This window comes from Syngnathus scovelli, chromosome 8 (genome assembly GCF_024217435.2).
Source record: "Syngnathus scovelli strain Florida chromosome 8, RoL_Ssco_1.2, whole genome shotgun sequence".
Classification (NCBI taxonomy): Eukaryota; Metazoa; Chordata; class Actinopteri; order Syngnathiformes; family Syngnathidae; genus Syngnathus; species Syngnathus scovelli.
The window spans coordinates 7,144,010-7,165,169 of NC_090854.1; the positions used below are offsets into that span (position 1 = coordinate 7,144,010).

A 21,160-nucleotide genomic window follows, 5' to 3' on the forward strand; every position below is an offset into this window, starting at 1 on the left:
CCTCCAGGGAAAGCAGCGTGCTCATCTTTACGGAGACATGGCTAAACCACCTCGTACCGGATGCTAACGTGGACCTGCAGGGATTCACTATGGTGAGAGCCGACAGAGACGCCAAAGCTAGTGGAAAACGGAAAGGTGGGGGTCTGGTCGTGTATGTGAACCATCGCTGGTGTAACCCGGGACATGTTTCTGTAAAGACTGTGTTGTGCTGCCGGGACCTTGAGCTGCTAGCGGTTAGCTTGCGGCCATACTACCTGCCGAGGGAGTTCAGTCACGTGATTACCATCTGTGTTTACATCCCTCCGAGCGCGGACGCAGCCACTGCCTGTGAGACTATACACACTGTCACAGCCAGGCTAACGACTCAGCACCCCAATGCTTTTGTAATAATCTCTGGAGACTTTAATCATGCAACCTTGGACTCTACTCTGCCCGTTTTCCATCAGGCTGTTGACTGCCCCACAAGAAACAACAGGACAATAGACCTCATGTATGTCAATGTGAGGGATGCGTACAAGGCCACACCGCTCCCCCCACTGGGGAAGTCAGACCACAACCTGATCCACCTACAACCAGAGTACACCCCCCTGGTCAAAAAACAGCCCGTTGCGACCCGCACCATCAGGAAGTGGACCCCAGAGATGGAAAGTGTCCTGCGAGACTGTTTTAACACCACAGACTGGGATGTGCTGATCGATCCGCACCGTGAGGACATAGAGGGGTTGACACACTGCCTGACGGACTACCTAAACTTCTGCATGGATGTGGTCTCTCCTGTTAAGACAGTCCGCTACTACCCGAATAACAAGCCTTGGGTAACACGGGAGGTCAAAGCCGTCCTGAACAGGAAGAAAGCCGCCTTCAGGAGCAGAGACAGGGAGGCCATGAAGGCAGCACAGCAGGAGGTAAAACACTGTGTGAGGGTAGCCAAAGACACCTACAGGACAAAGGTGGAGCAGAAGCTGAAGGAAAACAACATGAGGGCCGTCTGGGAAGGTGTGAGGACTATCACGGGCCACAACATCAAGACCAGGGTCGTTGAAGGGACAACGGAGAGGGCGAACGAGCTGAACAACTTCTTCAATAGGTTTGATCGGCCCTCGACCCCCCCACCTCTACTGCAGCCATCTCTCCTTCCCTCCACAACACACCACCCCCGTAACGACACAGCACCACCACTCTCCTCCTCCAGCCCCCCCACGCCAACACAAGCTCTGCCTTACTTCACAGCAGACCAGGTCAGAGGACAACTGAGGAAGCTTCGACCCAGGAAAGCACCAGGCCCGGACAAGGTGTGTCCCAGACTACTGAAAACCTGCGCTGCTGAACTGGGGGAACCACTTCAACGGATCTTCAACCTCAGCCTGCAGCTGGGGACGGTGCCTACACTATGGAAGACATCCTGCATCACGCCGGTTCCTAAAAAGACCCGGCCCAGTGAACTGAATGACTTTCGGCCGGTGGCACTCACTTCACACCTGATGAAGACATTGGAGCGGCTCTTCCTCGGTCTCCTCAGACCTCAAGTGCGACATGCTCAGGACTGCCTGCAGTTTGCATACCAGTCAGATGTTGGAGTGGAGGACGCCATCCTCCACCTACTGCACCGAGTTCACTCCCACATGGATAAGGGAAGCGCCACAGCGAGGATTCTGTTCCTAGACTTCTCCAGTGCGTTCAACACCATCCAGCCCCCCCTGCTCAGAGACAAACTGGGCAGGATGGGAGTGGACCCATACTTGGTGACCTGGATCTCCAGCTACCTCACAGACAGGCCACAGTACGTCAGAGTAAAAGACACCATCTCTGACACTGTGGTCAGTAGCACTGGAGCCCCACAGGGCACAGTGCTGGCCCCTGTACTCTTCACCTTGTACACCTCAGACTTCTGTTACAACTCTGAGCTGTGTCACATACAGAAGTACGCGGATGACACAGCCATTGTCGGGTGTATCAGGGACAATAGAGAGGAGGAGTATAGGAGCCTGGTGGGGGATTTCGCCACCTGGTGCCGTGCCAACCAACTGGAGCTCAACATCTCCAAGACCAAGGAGCTGGTCATAGACTTTGGGAGGAACAGGCCTAAGCCTAGGCCCGTACTGTTGGAGGGGGCTGAGGTGGAGGCTGTGGACTCCTACAAGTACCTTGGGGTGTGGCTGGATAAAAAACTGGACTGGTCAACTCACACCAACCACCTTCACAGAAAGACACAGAGCAGGATGTACTTCCTGAGGAGACTACGTTCTTTTAACATCTGCAACAAACTCTTGGAGATGTTCTACCAGTCCGTGGTTGCCAGTGTCCTGTTTTACACCGTGGTGTGCTGGGGCAGCAGCACATCCAAGAAGGACACCTCCAGACTGGACAAACTGGTCAGGCGAGCCGGCTCTCTGATCGGCAAGAAGCTGGACTCATTGGAGACGGTGGCAGAGGCAAGGACACTGAAAAAACTGTTGGACATTATAGGCAATGTCAGTCACCCTCTGCACTCTGTCATCACTAATCAGAGGAGCCGGATCAGTGGGAGACTGCTCCTCCCCAATTGTAGGACTAGCAGACTGAAGAACTCCTTTGTCCCCCAAGCCATCAAGCTATTCAACTCCTCACTGGGGAGGAGGTGACATGGACATGGACAGGGACATGGAGATGCTTGTAATAACTGTACACATTCTTCACGTCAATATACAATGTGCAATATTATGGCAACTACTGTGTAGTGTTTTTACCTCCCTCAATTTTCTTGCCTAGTTTATCTTTTGGCCTCTTTTACATTTAATTGCTATCTCTTGCACTGTGTGTATTTCTGCATCTTCTGTATATCTTGATCTCTTGTGTTGTTCTTGTGTATTTTGTATTTTACTGCTACTGGACACAGAATTTCCCTGAAGGAGTAATCCCAAGGGATTAATAAAGTTGAGTCTAAGTCTAAGTCTAAGTCTAAGTCTAAGTCTAAGGGCCATTCGATTCTGGAAAGCCATGAGGGAAGTAGCGGCCAGTTGGGAGTGGACCGCCTTGAAACCCGCCTCGGACCAGTTTCCAAGCCTCTGCACGTTGTAATGGACGTAGTTAATCCTGTCAACATTTTTGTTAATAGTACACCACCAACACAGGGCGGATTCAAAACCAGCTGCTATCTGATTCACCAGCTTATACTCATCCGGTACTCCTCTAGGAACACCAATGGCGTCTATGTAAATTGGATTAGCTGCGCCCCGCCATTCGGCGTTTCGTTTCGTTCTCGGCCAGAATACGGGCACTACGGACTTAGCAAAAGATGTTAGATCATAAGAGGACATCGGTATCAAATGAATAGGTAGCAATAGGGTTACCAAAGCGCAAATTCCGGAGCTGTTTAAAGGCAACCTATCATAAAGTTTGTTACTATTACACCAAAACCAAATATCACTACGAGCAATGGGCAAAAAAGGGGCAGTGACATTGGCCATGGACCCACACCATAGAGGAGGTAGGGCGCCGAGCTTCTCACCGGTACCAGGTAGTCTAATACATGTAAAATTACCCTTAGCTACATCGGACGAAAAAAGGGGTTTATATTTTGTCATAGAGGCAACAGGGTAAACCTTATCCCATTTAAAACAATCATGAGTGGGTGAAATGGATGAGTTTAACATTAAAACAACAGCACACTTAGGAACTATATTTGCAGGTATGATTTTCAAAAAGAGGTCTTGGACCCATGCATGCAATGCAACTGGTGTTAGCCATCTTCGCGGCCTGCTCAGCCATAAGAAGCCAGTTGTTGGTTTGACCGCTTATCCCTGTGGAGGCTACAAAATAGCTGTCTACATCAGTGAGGAGCATACTTGTGATTTTTGCTCCTGCTGACAGGGTGTAATTATTTGTAACCGACATTGTTTTATTAATGCAAATAGCAATAGGAAAGTGAGGATCGATTCCAGAGGACCAAGCCCACAGTTGAAAACCCCAACAAGAAGTGTTAAACAAGGTGGCATTTGGAGGAAGAATTTGACCATCAGTGAGTGTAAGAGACAAAAGGGGGCTTTTGCCCTGATTTTTCAAAGTCACTCGTTTAGCAAAGAACACAGCCTCTTCACTGGAACCAGAGAGCGGGGTGACCATTTCGAAACCTTTCAAACTCTTCATAGGTAAAATAATAGAAGATGTATTAGGAGCCACAGTAAACATTAATGACTTATTGTAAGTCCAAGACAAAAGCCATGGTACGCAAGTTGGAACGCAGACGGTTCCTGGAATACAAACAACCTGATCAAAAGGGGATTTAGTGTCGCGCTTATGTCTAGCAATTTTTCCCCCATGAGCCATATCAATTAGAATTAGCGTTGGTAGCTGCCTGAGAGAAGAATGTTCGAGGCTCATGGTAGTCTATCCATACAAATAAAATAACCCCCGAAAAAAATATAATGGTAACACAAACCAGCAAAAGCAACCAAAAGCACATGGTAGACTTTGCGCAGGCTACAGCCCGATTAAAGTACTCACCAAATGACTCTCTAATGCTCATGTTTTGGATCTCCTCAGAGTCAACACCCTGAGCTTCGGGTTGGTGTCTTGGAAATTGGCTTCTGCTAGCTTTCGTGTCAACCCTGGATCTTGGCACCAGGATCAGGCACTATTACCAGACTTTGCTCACCTTCCGTACTTAGGTTGGGTCTGCAGAGATCACCTTTTTACAATGAGATAAATGAATCCACGTGTTGCGTTCGGCTATTTTCAAAGCATTAGGTGTCGTGAGTAGTACCAAAAAGGGACCTTCCCACTTGGGTGAATGCCAATTCTTCCTCTTGATACTCTTGATCAAAACCCAGTCTCCCGGTACCACTTTGGGGTCTTCCTGCGGGGAAATGGGTTCACCATCAGTGTTATTGGTTAGATTCTTTTGACGTTCCAAAATTTTTCTCATGTAATCAGCTAACGCGGCTTTCTCGGGGATCTCCCATGTGTTCTTGAACTGAGGAAGCCTGTAAGGTCTTCCAAACATAGTTTCATAGGGAGTTAGCCCTGTTGTACTTGTAATATTTATGTACATTTTGACCAGGTCTAAGCACTGAGTCCATGGTCGTTTGGTTTCTTCCATACATTTCTTTAATCTGTTTTTTATAGTCGCGTTAGATCTCTCAACAACTGATTGTGAACGATAGGAACAATGGTTCTTTAGATTTATGTGGAACATTCTCCCAATGTTATGCACTATCTGATTTACAAAATGTGGACCATTGTCGCTGTAAATTTTTTCTGGAACACCGTATCTTGGAATGATGTCTTTGCATAAGGCCTTTGCCACCGTGAGTGCATCAGCATGTTTGGTAGGAAATGTTTCTACCCATTTAGAAAATGCGTCTATTATGACCAAACAATATTCTTTCCCTTCACATTTATGTAATTGGATATAATCCATATGTATTGTCTGAAACGGATACAACAAAGTCGGGAATTTCCCTCTCTGAGGTCTTAAATTGCCTTGTGGGTTATGTTTAGCACAGATCAAACACGCTCTGCAAAATTGTTGTGAAAAAGCTGCAAAGCTGTATGTTGTATAAATAGCCTCAACTTGTTTCACCATACCCCCCGTCGAGACATGGGTGACCCCATGACTCGAAATAGCAGCCCATTTGAACAAGTTATGAGGCAAGACAGGTTTGCCCAAAGGTCACACAAAAAGACCAACAGTGTTTTTAGTTGCACCCCGTTTTTCCCAAGAGAGCCGTTCCTGGGAGGGGCTCTGAGACTGCATGTCAAGCAACACATCAGGGGAGATGTGTGACATCGAATTATGAGCTGTGAGAGACGAGAGGACACGGAGCAGGCCTTCTGCAGCGGCCTTCGCGGATTTGTCAGCAAAAGCATTACCGAGAGAAACAGGATCAGAGCTCGCAGTGTGAGCAGCACACTTGCAAACCGCTACCTTTAAAGGTAGCTGGACAGCGTCCAAAAGTTGAGTCAGTAATGTGGAATGGGTGACGGGCTTCCCTGCAGAAGTTATCATGCCACGGTTGCTCCACTGCTGAGCAAACACGTGCACTGTAGCAAAAGCATACATGACTATCAGCCCAGATAGTGACGGATTTGTTTGCAAACAATTTGCAGGCCCCAGTCAAAGCAATGAGCTCAGCGGCCTGTGCAGACATATTGAATGGCTGTTTAGCAGCCTCCAAAACCACGTCGGCAGTAACAATGGCATACCCAGTAAGGGTCACACCAGATTCATTTTTCTTAGAAGACCCATCAACAAAAACCACATGACCATCTGGCAGAGGCGTATCTTCCAAATCAGGCCGAGCCTTTGCAATTTGTTGGGCAGCATCGACACAATCATGGAATTCGCCGTCGTCAGGAAGGGGAATGAGAGTGGCAGGAATGAGTGTTGTGCATCTTTCAACGGTCAGATGCAGCTGAGACAGCAACGTAGCCATGCAGGAAAGATGACGTGCAGGCGACAGAAAAGTCACCCACTCACTCACTCACTCACTCACTCACTCACTCACTCACTCACTCACTCACTCACTCACTCACTCACTCACTCACTCACTCACTCACTCACTCACTCACTCACTCACTCACTCACTCACTCAATCAATCAATCAATCAATCAATCAATCAACCAATCAACCAATCAATCAATCACACAGGTGTTAATTAAATCGCAATTACATTGCAAGCAATTTAAACTCTAATGGAATATGTGGATGTCCATATCCGTTTCATCAAATTCCAATCCAACTTTACCTTTGTATAAGGCACAGGTGTCAAATTGTGCTTCATATACATGTGCCATCACTCGAATCGCAAATTATCTTCACTTTTAGTAATATGTTAAATTTCAAATATTAGACCAGTTTTTACTTGTCTGATTTGAAAGCGAGGTACTCGTCAGCTTGTTCCGCAGCCCCCACAATATGAGGCGCTCACACATCTACTGACAGTCATACCGGCCCTCCAAAAGAAGCCATGACTAAACCGCGGCCCGCGAACAAATGAGTTTGACACCCCTGGCACAAGGGCCTTCTCATTGATCAATCGCGTATCTTAAATCATGCTTTTCCTCCTTTAAAGCGACTATGTACTTCAAACCCAAACGGTACCATTTTATAGGGAAAAAAATTGTCGAATTTATTCGTTGTCGACATAATACTGGTCGCAAATTTGCATGTAGAGCATTTTTGAGTTGTTGATCATAGACATCAGTTGAACACTCTTTCTGGTCTGTGTCTAAAGTCTTCAAACAACTTATCTTGTTTTTGTTTAGTCCGGCCAATGTCTGTGTAATTTGCTCTACGTTGAAATTTTATTTTTATCCTGCAATAGTTGGTCAATTTGTATTTGTAATGGCACCCCGTTATATTCCAATGGACGGCCCTGGAGATCAAAAGGACTCCAGGTGCCTTTAACGCTTGCCCAATGTTTGGTTAAGGATGCCATGAAAACCTGTTGTACTTCATCACCTCTCAAATTATAGGAAGCAATGAGTTGTTTAATTTGGGGTACAAAGACGGAAAGGATGGTTCGCTTTGCCGTGCCACAACATCTGTCTTTGTAATCTTATCATTTTTCTCATCTTCACTCATCACATTCTCAGCTGCGGTTCTTAAGCGAGCTCGCGCTGACACTGTGTCATCATCTTCCTGTCTGTGCAACAGCAAGTTCTTTTTTATCTTTTCTTCGTCTTCCTTATCTTTCAATTTCCCTCACATCTGGGAAAATGAGAATGTAATTTTGCTTTTTAATTTTTAATTTTAAGTCTTGCAAAATTTCTATATCCTTACTGCACCGAGATAAACTGTTAAACATATCTTAAAAAATAAACAAACAAAAACAATCTATGCTCTTCAAAATGGGACCCAAATGTCAGATTACAAATCAAACCTCCTCCTTCACTCTCACATTTTTTGATAGAACAGTCTACTTAGCTAGACACCGTCATATCATACTAAATAATGGCCTGGAAATTAAATATAATGTTGTTGCTGTGGTCCCTCAAAACATGTGACTAGAATTTGGACAATTACTAACCCCCATCAATCGACAAATTATCTCCTCACTAAAGTCCCAGCCTGATCTGGCTGTTAACCTATCTGCATCAAGAAGACATTTGCAATGCAGGGGATAAGAGAATAACAATAAACAAAATAAACCCAAACCACAATCAAAACCAAATAAAGTAGGCCCATGACCTATGTAGACCAACACAGTACTCCAAATATTTCCCCATTAAAATTTAAGCCTTATTGTGTAGAGCACCATTGATTTCTAATCACTGACCTAATTTTATCCTTAATTCAATCCCAATCACGAATGCCCACTACTTAATACTTTACTTGGTGTTCTTTTGATAAAAAGTGCCCCCCTTGCAATGTTGTTTTTAACTCTAAGTGATTCAAATCTTTGACTTGTCCTTACATGTGTCCTTGTATAGTCTTATGTCATAACCAATCAATAATTCCTCCTAAATTTAAAATCTGCAATCATAATTTAATTTTATCCAATTCTACAATGTATGTTCTCTCTTACTCTCACATTTTTATGAGGGCTGGGCACTCTCCTCGTTGGACGAGTTTCTGACCACAACCCTCAGTTTATTCTATAATTTCTAATTTTTTACATTTAACAATGCAAATCTGATAACCCATTGTCTAGCACACCGCTTTCGTGCACCAATTTAACGCAATTGCATCCTTTATAACAAACTGATACACAAAGACAAACATACACAGAAACAAACACACGGGCCCACAACATAGACATGACAATCTTCCCAGCTGATAACAAGGGTGGGGGGAGCAACTGAAGTGCGGAGAGCCTCGCCACCGCCACGTCACATAATGCAATCCCCTCTGTCCAAAATATGCATTTGTCAAGATATTTTATATTGTCGGTGCCGACCCCTTGCATTTCAATGCATGTCGGGGTAGCGGCTTTTGTTTGCTATTTGATTTTCCCATGGTTTATTTCTCTAAATTTCGGAGTTGGCAATTCGAATGGCACCTACAGTGTCCTAAAGCCAACTTTATTCACCGGACAGTGATAAAATATTCAATGAGTGGTAAGTTACCTTTCCTCTGCTTTTACACAAAACCACTGTTTACATGAAGGAGAGCTCAAATGAGATCACTCTCAATCAAACCATACACACACACACAATGCGCATCCTTATCGTCTCACAGGCAAGCAGGGGAGCCCGCTCTCCCGTGGATTTTAACAAACTCTAAACTCTTTAACCTTCCTATTGTGTAAGAAAAACTTATTTTTGCCTTTTTCTTAAAGTAGATATAAAACCTATCTTTTCATGGATAAAGAAGCCAAACCAGCTAAACAAGAGTTAAGAAAAAACACCCCAGATGGCAGCAGAAAGCTAACACATTAGGAAGGTTAACTAGGAGGCCCCACGGCACCTCAGCGGAATTTAACTGCTCCAAATTACCTGTACTTCTTTAGAAAACAGAGGAGTCCGCCCTCCCATGGAATTTAAGTGACTAAGTCAGGGGACTCCATCATCCCAGCGGAATTTAACTGTTTCTAATTGCACTTGATAGGGTCTAGAATTGTCAAGGTTTTAAGTGACCTCCTGTCACTGCACTTTCATTACTTTCAAGATTCCCAGAGATGTAGAAGGTCAGGAAGCTCCAGACAGCATCGTATGACTTGTTGTGTTCTGGTGGACGTCTGCAAGGCGAAACAGCAAGCATTCTGTGCAATAATTTTATTAATAAGTACTCATTAGGGAACGCATGATAACATATATATACAATTTATCTAACAAGTTTGACTTATCAATTCTTGTGAAAATGATGGTCTTAACTTCTTGGGTTTTCTCACTTTGAATGACACTTTGAAGATCAATTTTAATAGATAATACTGTCATAGCTAGGTAATATTGCTATTAATATTAGTATATGATACAAATATTTTCATGCTTGCAATTATGACATTGATTCGATTAAGATGTCAGCCTTTTACTGCCAGACATTTCTTTCATGGTCACTCATCTACAAACATAACGTTTGACCACATACTTAATTAATTTGGAAATTCATCCACCCATTCATTCTCAACACTGCTTATCCTGTTCAAGGTCGTGGGGGATGCTAGAGCAGGGGTGGGCAAACTTTTTGACCTGTGGGCCGAATTGGGTTCTAAATTTTGACCGGGGGGCAGAACCAGGAGCAGATGGATGTAGTGTTTGTGTGAAGTAATATAAACGACCTGTAAAGGTCATTGCATAAAAGATTTGGGCCTTTAGTAGGTAGTAAAGCATGGATATTCAAAAAAAGTTTTTTGAAAACAAATGCATTTATTAACAGCATTTAAAAAAAAAACATCCCTAAAAAACTGCTATCAGTGATTCTCATAAAATATGTCACTGTTATTATGAATAACCGTCTCCATCACTTCAGTGCCTGCAGGTCAGATTAATGAAAGATGTATGTTTATCTTATGAGATCACATCAAAGTCAAAGTCAAATATTCTGACCAAATATATCATCTTGAAGAATCGGTGAAAGCGTACATCCAAATAAAGTAATCAAAACGGCAACACGGTGAGGGGTATCTGAAAATCAGAGCAGAGTTTTAACTCACAAACACCTGGTAACAGAGGTGAGGAAACAGGAAACACTTCCTTAAAGTAAGCCTTAAGAACTTTACAGGTTAAGATTAGTCACAAACAGGTGGTGCATCAATGTCCTTGAGCATCCTGCATTGTTTGAAAATGAGAATGGTCGCTAGTTTCAATCCCTGCTATTTGTACAACTCATATTCAAAATGCATTTTTTTACAACAAACTTGAAAGCCTCCCCTTCATTTTCAGTGGGAACAGTGTTGTTGGTCTCCCTTCTTTTGCTAGTATGTCATAGTCTGGAGTAAAATTTGTTGTGGCAATTCTTAGAAGAGATCCGAGGTGTTGGTCCGCTTACCTAGATCTGTGACGGGTTGATTCAAGATTCAAGATTCAAGATTCAAGATTCAAGAGTTTTTTATTCGCCATGTTTGAGCGTGCCAAACAAGGAATTTGACTTCGGTAAATCACAGCCTCTGTTCAACATTTAGGTGACTAACAACAACACTCAGGACATGTGAAGAACGAAAGATATTCTCAAACACCCCCTGATCTTAAACTCCCAAGAGGGCAAGGAAAAACTCAAAACTCCAGCTAGGGGAAATGAGAAACCTTGAGAAGAGACCACTAGATGGGAGGGTCCCTCTTCTAGGATGACCAGGCTGCAATGGATGCAGAGAGGACACATAGTACAAACAGTGTAGACAAAAAAGGTGTGGCAAGCGGGATGTTATTGCACAGTAATGACTCTGAGACTCTAAGAGTGGTGTGAGTTCATCAGAACGACAGCCTGGGGGAAGAAGCTGTCTCTGTGTCTGCTGGTTTTAGTGTACAGAGCTCTATAACGGCGTCCGGAGGGGAGTAGTTCAAACAGGCTGCAACCTGGGTGCGAAGGGTCTGTTGAGATGTTACTTGCACGTTTCCTGGTCCTGGACAGGTACAAGTCTTGGATAGATGGGAGGTTGATTCCAATTATCTTTTCTGCAGTCCTTATTGTCCGTTGCAGTCTGTGCTTGTCTTGTTTGGAGGCCGATCCAAACCAGACAGTGATGGAGGTGCAGAGGACAGACTGGATGATGGCAGTGTAGAAGGTCTTCAGCAGCTCCCGTGGCAGGTTGAACTTCTTGAGCTGTCTCAGGAAGTACAGCCTCTGCTGGGCCTTCTTCCGGACAGAGTCTATGTGGCCGGTCCATTTCAGGTCCCGAGAGATTGTGGTTCCCAGGAACTTGAAGGTGTCTGATGAGAGAATAGTATTACTGCGGATAGTGAGGGGTGAAAGTGGTGAAGGGCCTCGCCTGAAGTCCACTGTCATCTCCACGGTCTTGAGCGGGTTCAGGTCCAGGTGGTTTTGGCTGCACCAGTGGACCAGCCGCTCCACCTCCTGTCTGTACGCAGTCTCATCACCGTTCTGGATCAGTCCGATGAGAGTGGTGTCGTCTGCATACTTCAGGAGCTTCACGGAAGAGTCACTTGCGGAGAAATCGTTGGTGTAGAGGGAGAAGAGCAGTGGGGAGAGGACGCATCCCTGAGGGGCTCCAGTGTTGGTGGTCAGGGTGTCAGATGTGATGCTCCCCAGCCTCACACGCTGTCTCCTGTTGGTCAGGAAGCTGGTGATCCACTGACAGGTGGAGGCAGGCACCGCAAGCTGGATGAGCTTCTGTTGGAGGATGTCAGGAGCGATGGTGTTGAACGCCGAGCTGAAGTCCACAAACAGGATCCTGGCGTACTTTCCTGGGGTGTCCAGGTGTTGCAGGATGTAGTGCAGTCCCATGTTGACCGCATCATCTACCGACCTGTTTGCCCGGTAGGCAAACTGGAGGGGGTCCAGCAGGGGGCCCGTGACATCCTTCAGGTGGTTCAGTACTAACCTCTCGAAAGATTTCATGACCACAGATGTCAGTGCAACAGGTCTATAGTCATTCATACCTGTGATGGCGGGCTTCTTGGCCACTGGAACGATGGTGGAGCTCTTGAAGCACGAGGGCACCTCACACAGCTCCAGGGAACGGTTGAAGATCCGTGCAAAGGTGGGCGCCAGCTGCTCAGCGCAGACTTTCAAGCAGGAAGGTGACACGCCGTCTGGGCCCGGTGCCTTCCTGATCTTTTGTCTCCGGAACATCTGGCGCACTTCCTCCTCGCGAATCTGGAGTGCGGGCGCGGCCTCTGCAAGAGAGAGAGTCGGTGACCACGGTGATGGAGGTGCGGACAGAGCAGTTGTGGGGGGAGGTGAGTATGTGGATTGTGTGGATTGTGCTGCAGGAGGTCCCGTTGTGTGGGAGGACCGATCAAACCTGCAGTAGAACCTGTTTAGCTGGTCAGCGAGCCTTGGGCTCTCCACAGGACGGGGGGTTCGTTTCTTGAAGCCCGTGATGCTCTGCAGGCCTTTCCACACTGTTGAGGGATCAGGATTGGCAGAGAGGTGTCTCTCCAGGCTCTCCCCGTAACACCTCCTGGCTTTCCTGACCTCTCGGTTCAGTGTGTTTCTGGTCTGCTTGAACAGGTCCCGGTCGCCGCTCCTGTAGGCCTCCTCCTTGACTTTGCGCAGCCTCCTAAGGTTCGGTGTAAACCAAGGTTTGTCGTTGTTGTACGTGCAGAAGGTCTTAGTCTGCACACACAGATCCTCACAAAAACTGATGTATGATGTGACAGTGTCAGTGAGTTCATGCAAGTCTGAATTTGCAGCATCAAAAACACTCCAATCGGTGCAGTCAAAGCAGGCTTGGAGGTCCTGCCTTGACTCCACTGTCCACTTCCTGACAGTCCTCACCACAGGCTTAGAAGTTTTTAGTTTCTGTCTGTAGGCAGGGACCAGATGAACTAGACAGTGGTCCGAGAGTCCTAAAGCTGCACGAGCCACAGAGTGGTATGCATCCTTAATTACGGTGTAGCAGTGGTCCAGTGTCTGTGCCCCTCTGGTGGGACACGTTATGTGCTGTCTGTATCTGGGGAGTTCGTGTGTGAGGTTCGCCCTGTTAAGATCACCCAGAACAATGATTAGTGAATTTGGTAGAAGTTTCTCCATATCTGTCACCTGGTCAGCCAGCATCTGCGTGGCTTCACTCGCACGTGCGTGTGGTGGGATGTAAACAGCCGCCATGACGATCGAGGAGAACTCCCGTGGTGAATAGAACGGCCGGCAGTTTATGAAAAGTGTTTCTAGGAGAGGGCTGCAAAACTCTTTCAACACCATGACATCGGTACACCAACGTTCATTAATGTAGAAACAGAGACCACCTCCCTTTGATTTTCCGGAGAGCTCCGCGCTGCGATCTGCACGCGTTAGCCGAAACCCAGCTAACTCCATGGCGTGGTGGGGGGTTCGTTCGCTAAGCCACGTCTCAACAAAACACAGCGCGGCGGATCTGCTGAAGTCCGTGTTCCTTGAAGTGAGGAGCAGCAGTTCGTCCATCTTGTTCGCCAGGGAGCGGACATTCGCCAGATGAATTGACGGTAGGGCAGAACGGAACCCTCTTTGCCTCAGCTTTACGAGGGCTCCCGCTCGTTTTCCGCGTCGCCGCCGTCGCGCTAGCTTGTATAGCACCGCCGCTCCGGCTAAAATCTCCGACAAACAATCTGAATCAGAGAGAACAGGAGAGAAAATACCAGAAGAAGACTGACCGATGTTTAACAGTGCTTCTCTAGTAAAAGTGATCCGGGATGGACAGCAGAAGACACAGAAAACACACAAAATAAGACAAAGAAACAGAGAGCGACTCACCGTGGCAGCCATCCGCGGCGCCATCAGATGACGTCTACATGTTCATGTGGCTGAACATCACGTCGCGTACGTCGAGCCATATTGGCCACTCTTTTTAAACACTCGGCACTCAGTGTCCACTTTGCTTTTCCTTGGGCGACTCATTTTAATGGAAGGATTCCAGGGGAAGGTTTGTGGGTGGCTTTAGCGTAAAACTGTATCCGAAAGCTCGGCGCGCAAATTACAAGAATGCTGTCGTCACAGCCCACGCTCTAAATTCGGCACTGATACAAATAGAGCGCGAGTGCGCCATTTCCGTACTACTGAGTACGTACACGCACTTGTGAGTGTGCACCGAGCTTTCTGACACGGCTTGGTGATGAGAAAGGTTTTTATAACTTTATGATCTGATATATTTCTAAGGACTTTGAAATAACAAATGACTTTTGATATATTGCCTAAATAGCTTAATGACCCTTAAGGAACTGTGGAATGCATGCCTGATGTTTTTTCTCTGAATCATGGACACGGCCAGAGTCGTCTTGACCGTTCAGTACTTGATTGTATCTTATGTTTTGACTAATGATAGACGCCAGTTTTTGATTACTACTGAACGCTCTGCACAGAGGGAACTAGTTTGCCTAACAAAGAAAAGATACGGTTGAATGAGGTACGACAGTGTATGTCCAAGATTGGAGAAGAATGTTCACAGGAAGGTCACGTGGAGATAAAACCAGCAGGTGCCAGAAGGAGCCACCCAAAGACTCGGCCAAAGATGATCGCCAAGGCCGAAAGACGGGAGGGAAGTCAACAGCCCCCACCCGAGAACTCGGCCTAAGATGATCGCCAAGGCCGAAAGACGGGATGGAAGACAACAGCCCCCCTCCACACACACACACACCAACAGCCCCCCACCTACACACCGAATCGCCCATAACCAGCACCACTCCCATGGAAGCAGACTCTCCTTCGAACTTGCCCCACCCCGAAGACTCATCACCCATCAATCTCGGCCCACAATGTGCTACTGAATATAAAACTGATCTAACAACCTTGGACGTTGCCTTTTCTGAATGGAGACTTTCCGCTCTTGAAGGGCCCAGCGCTGTATTGTACTTTCCTGAAAACAGAGCTTTTTGAACAAGAATTGTGATTGAACTCAACCAATCTGTCTAAGTCTAATTTCTGCTTCAGTGTCTTTGCATTTTCCTAAATCTGAAGAAATCAAACGAGCACGCAGTGAGTAAATTGGATAACAGGTGATTGGCAAAGGCTTTCGCCGTGAGGCGCAGATAACGCGCTCCCTAAATTGTGGACAGAATCCAACAGCATGCATGTGTCCTATAATGAGGTGCGCCCCATGTGGCTGGAATCCAGAAAAGCCCCCGCAATTGCGCCTTATGGTGTGGAAAATACGGTAATTTCTTCAGCTTCATGAAAATCCGCATGCGGCGTCCCAAAAAAATAGAAGGCTTGCGAAAGGTTTGCAGGTGCTGGAGACGTTCCGCATACCAGTGACGTGCGGTGAGGTTCATGACTGGGGAGGCACTGACGTCCCTCCCCACCCGGTAAAATTTGTCCGGCACCTAACCGTGTCAAAAAAAAGGTCAGTCTTCACACATAAAAACACTTAATAAAGCACATGGAATCAAAAACCACTCCATTTCAAAGTCCCGTTGTCCGAATCAAACCTTTTAACTCCGGAATTGCTCTTCCTTTACTGATGACCTCCTGCTTCGACCGAAAATCCATAGGTGAAAATCGTTTGGATATGTAATCCTCCATTGTAAAACGAAATGTAAAAACAGGGGGAAAAAAAACGAATGTAAAACGAAATAAATGGACAACAGTTCCTCAGTTGCTCACAGTAAATTTGAACTGGAGCTCTCTTATTCTACAGGTAGGAGCATCCCGGGATCACTAGCACTCGCTGCCATAAGGCTGGAGAACCTTTTTTCGTAACCTCCGTAAGGTATCTTTTCAAAGCCGTTTTGTTCATCTGAAGAAACACGACGGTACAGACAGATGACAAAAAACACAAGATATTATATACGGCAGTTAACTACCGAAATTAGTTAGTATAGCCACAGTGTTTGAACACTTAAACAGGGACATGAAGACAGAGAGCAGTTCTGTCTAACTGCATAGCCTGTCAACGTAGGCAGCCGTGTGATTACGCAATCCTCAGAGGAGGCTTGACAGGAAGTTGGCTCCTCCGAGAGAATCGTCTTCGGTTTTAAAATAACTATAAAAATTCAGCAATTTCGATTCAAAATAATACAAAGCTATGGCCATGTACTGTTGAAGTTATGAACCTGTAGACGTGACATAAACTATTACTTTCTGAAAAATATTGTAAATGACAAGACCAAAATTCACTTGTTTTAAGTTTTAATAATAACAGACAACTTTGCATTACTTATCACTCCTGTTTAAAATGTTCATGAGGCAAAAATAATTCTAAACTCTTGTAAATTAAATTATTTCATACAGTTTGTTCAATGTTATCTGACTCTTCAGATATGAATGAAAGGCAGAATTTGTGTTTTTAAAGTTGTTCACATCTGCCCGAGTGGCTTATATTTGGTTATTTTGTCATTTAAAAAATAAAGACAATTGGGACAATGAAATTTGTTTCATAACAGTATGTATTTGCATGAAATTTCTGTAGTTAAAAAATGCCTGAAAAAAGTATTGGCCCCCGGGCCCCTTCAGTTTATCGAATCTCCTTGCAAAAGGTTTTGACACCCCTGGTATAATGCCATTATTTAGACAAGCAAAACAGCATGTCCACCAAACCTGATACCTTTTCCATGCCCAGAACTTTTTCCATGCTCCGCTGCCTTGAAAAACATGTTTTTAAACATTTAATATTTTACTGTTATTGTAAAGTTCTGCTCTTTCTTCAGTCGGGCCTTTTTTTCGGCTCCACTTCAAACATGAATTAATAAAGTCAAATCAAGTATTTCCGTCAAACGCATATGCGCATGAGGTGAAATCCCGCAAAGGAGGGGCAAACCCATTCGGTGAAAGGGGCCAGCTTCACGCAGGTTAGGAACCAAATAGTGTCAATTTCGCTTTCAAAATGGCAGGGAGAAAATTCACAGCTAAACGAAAATATGAAGATGAACACAAGACGTTTTTAACAGAGTGAGAAAGTTTATATTTTTTTGTTGAACGCAATGGCAAGCCATTCTGCCTGGTATGTCAGAAGTCATTAGCGCATTTCAAAGCTTCAAGTCTTCAGCGCCACTTCAACTCACTTCATGCTAATATCGATAAGGACTTTCCAAATGGGACTGAATTTCGTAAAAAAGTCAGGCAGAAAAACAGGTACAGTTTTTCCCAAAAATTACGAAGCATTCAGAGACTGTCACGCTTGCATCAACTGGCTTGGAACATTGCACGGGCTAAAAAGCCATACAATGAAGGGGAGTTCGTTAAAAAATGCCTCAGTGACGGTGTTGAAATCTTGTCTCCTGAAAAGGACAAACTAAAACGAATGGTATCAGACATCCAACAAAAAGAATTGCTTCTGTCACGGATCGGATGGAACAGGGCGACCAAATGCAGCTTGGACCAGGGTTTATTGGAGAACACAAACTAACAGAGTCGGCAAACTGACATGACTTAAGAAACAAAACCAACAACAGGACTGACCGACAAAGATGTGCAACAAAAAGACAGGAAGACGTTAAGACAACAACAATGATCCGTAAGGGGCAGACAGGGCATATATACACGACAGGTAACAAGAGGCAGGTGAGAATAATCAAACTAATCATGGGAACACAGGAGGGGAGGAGCGAGCACACAGACAGAAACCAGAAAACAGACACGTAGTGGAACTGCTGGGGACGAGACGTGACAGCTTCGAGATGCAACAACGGAATACAAGTCAGATTTGAAGACGATTGTTCAAGGCAAGGAATGCACTATGCAAAATGTATAGTAAGTGAAAAAACGCAATTGTAAATTATTATGTTTTTGTTTGTGGACTTTGTTGAACTGAGAGTTTGTGTGTGTGTGACAGTGCACACAATGTTCATTGTTGAAAATGACTGGCCTGTGGTCTTAGTACTGTAGGAGTCAATTTCTGTCATTATCATGTTGGTGCGTGACATGATAATGATGAACCCAGGTTAAGAATCACTGCTTTAAGGCCTGCACTCAAACAGCAGTACAGTGTTGTTTCAGTAGCAGCTGTGCCTTGCGCACCCTCATATGGACAATACAAGTATGACCTGAATTGTTACACACTTTCGGAACACGGTAATAGTACACACTTCAATGCAATAAGAATAATAATGATAATAATAATAATAGTGGGCGGTTCGGTGGCGCACTGGGTAGCACGTCCGCCTCACAGTTAGGAGGGTGCGGGTTCGATTCCACCTTCGGCCCTCCCTGTGCGGAGTTTGCATGTTCTCCCCGAGCCCGCGTGGGTTTTCTCCGGGCACTCCGGTTTCCTCCCACATCCCAAAAACATGCTTGGTAGGCCGATTGATCACTCCAAATTGTCCCTAGGTGTGAGTGCGAGTGGTTGTTTGTCTCTGTGTGCCCTGCGATTGGCTGGCAACCGGTTCAGGGCGTCCCCCGCCTACTGCCCGATGACGGCTGGGATAGGCTCCAGCACGCCCGCGACCCCCGTGGGGACTAAGCGGTTCAGAAAATGGATGGATGGATAATAATGATAGTAAAGGGCGGGGGGTTCTTTATTTTCACCAGTAATAATCAGAAACCACATGAAATCATCAGGTACAGGTGCAATCAATCGAAGATCCACTCCTTCATTCTCACCACCACTGATTCTGTTCAGTCTATATTCGTTTCACTGTTGTTCAAGGTTGGTGCCATAACAGTAAGACTCCTCCTAATGTAATCACAGGCTAGATACATGTTCTTGCAAAGGCCTATGCTGACTGTACCGCTGCAAGTGTCCTAGTGTAATTAGAAACATGTTTGCAAGTAGACCAATGGGAAATGACCAGCCAGAGAATTCCATATCATCGAGTTTGTTTATTATGCAAGCAAACTATTTCAATTGTTGCAAGTCTATCAAGGGTGGTTGTTAACAAAAACATCCTTCTGTACAATGTAAAGAAATAAAAGAAAATATTAAGTACAAATAAATATGGGCACACATTTTGCAAGGTAAAATAAAATAAAACAAAAAATAATTTGAAATTAGAATACTGCCTCACCTGTGTATGGACAGACTAATAATTGCCTCCCCTGTACACAGAGTAAAAGTTCGACAAAATTATTTTTCATTTGACAGCAAACAGGCTTGGCAATTATTTAAACCCTCAAAAGATGTCAAATTAAAGAAGTGTAAGACAATAGCCTGTGTGAGGGCTACACGTCACTTTCGGTATATCTAATGTGATATTCTTAAAAGACAAACAAACAAACACACAAACAAACAAACAAACAAACAAACAAACATAAAACAACGTTTCAGCGAAAAGTAAATTATATACATTCATTTTACTTGAGTCAGAAGAATGGGCCTATTTGCCTGGGATTCTCTGTTACATCACTCATCACATCAAGTAGAGAGGCGTTGTACAGCAGCTGAATTTCAAAAAGTAGATTGTATTCTATATTTTCACATTTAAGTTAACCCAAGAAAAGTAGTTGACTTTCCAAACATTTAAAGCTTTATCATACCTTACTGTAAATTAGATGCTAAAATTAAAACAATCTGTCCGAATGGTATGTCGACCAAACGCATATTGAAGTAATGAAGTGGGTAATACAATGTTGCAAGTGCACTTGAACAGCCAATAACCTGGGCCCTTCACACAGACAATGTGCTGCAAGTTAAATGCAGGCTAACATGGAAAAATCCGACACAGGCAACTTAGATTTAACAAAAATGCTGCAAAGCAGAGGTCTAAAGGTGTCCAAACAAATGCATCTCATTATCGTAGAGGCTGTTGTTACACACTGGAGAAAACTGCTTGCATCTTTACAAGGGTCAGTATCCACCCCCACCCGCAATAGATTCACAGTTTTCATAAGCTGATAGTTTACAGTTTTGTACATGCCAGTCAGTTACTGCAGTCGCCGTGAAGAAGCTTACTGTGTGCATGACATGAGCAAGGCTGCAGCGTCATATTGTTGGTCTCTCCCAACTCCCAGCTAGAAAAGACTATTGCAATATTTACAAACTCTCTTTTCACTCAAGTTGGAACAGCAGTCTCGCACACAACTCCATCTTGAGAAAAACATGTTTTACATTACACTGTACTTTCTACACAGAGGGGATTCAATCAATTGAAGCCACTTGCCATTTAAAATTATATAAAAAAAAAAAAAAAAAAAAAAAAACATTCAACGCAGAGGCATCTCTGTGCGCCAGTATACTTAAAATACTACCTGAAATTAGAATACAGTACTAATGCTTTTTTTCTCATTTGATTTAAATCATTTTTATATATACAGTATTTGTTTTTAATTCATTTTATTTTACCAACAAGTTTTATTTAGCTAAATCGCTAAATAAAGGCGAAACATAACAGTGAATACAATAATGATTGGTACGGGATCTACAAAGGTAGAAAAGAGATAGCTCCATATCCAAACGACATTCCAATGTTTTCAGAACAAGCGTGCTAAAAAAAAAAGGAAAAAAGAAAAAGGAAAAAAAAAAAAAGAAAAAAGTGATTTCAAGAGGAGGATGTGATATTTTAAGTCATTGGGCCCAGGGATGGATGGCGACGTTCATCTGCATGATTTCCAGCTAAACATTTCTCCATTAACTGTGACAGGAGACATCTGAGGAACTGCTGCTATTGCTGTTTGTGGTCTGGGCCCGCTTGATGTACAGATTCAGTAATTTCATCTGCAAACAAACAAGGACACAACACATTCATACAGAAACTCAACAAGTTGCACTTGTGGAG

At 44.6% G+C, this 21,160-nt stretch overlaps 1 protein-coding gene across 34 annotated transcripts in view; it reads right to left on the reverse strand.

Moving 5' to 3' along the window:
* Nucleotides 1-19,248: 19,248 nt before the first annotated feature.
* clasp1a (cytoplasmic linker associated protein 1a) overlaps nucleotides 19,249-21,160 on the reverse strand; it is a 122,623-nt gene continuing 120,711 nt past the window's right edge. For all 34 annotated transcript variants that reach the window (XM_049728496.1, XM_049728484.1, XM_049728479.1 and 31 more), the window contains one exon: nucleotides 19,249-21,099. In XM_049728496.1, coding sequence (XP_049584453.1) covers nucleotides 21,013-21,099 — 87 coding nt within the window. In that variant the 3' untranslated portion in view covers nucleotides 19,249-21,012. The remainder of the gene's footprint in view (nucleotides 21,100-21,160) is intronic.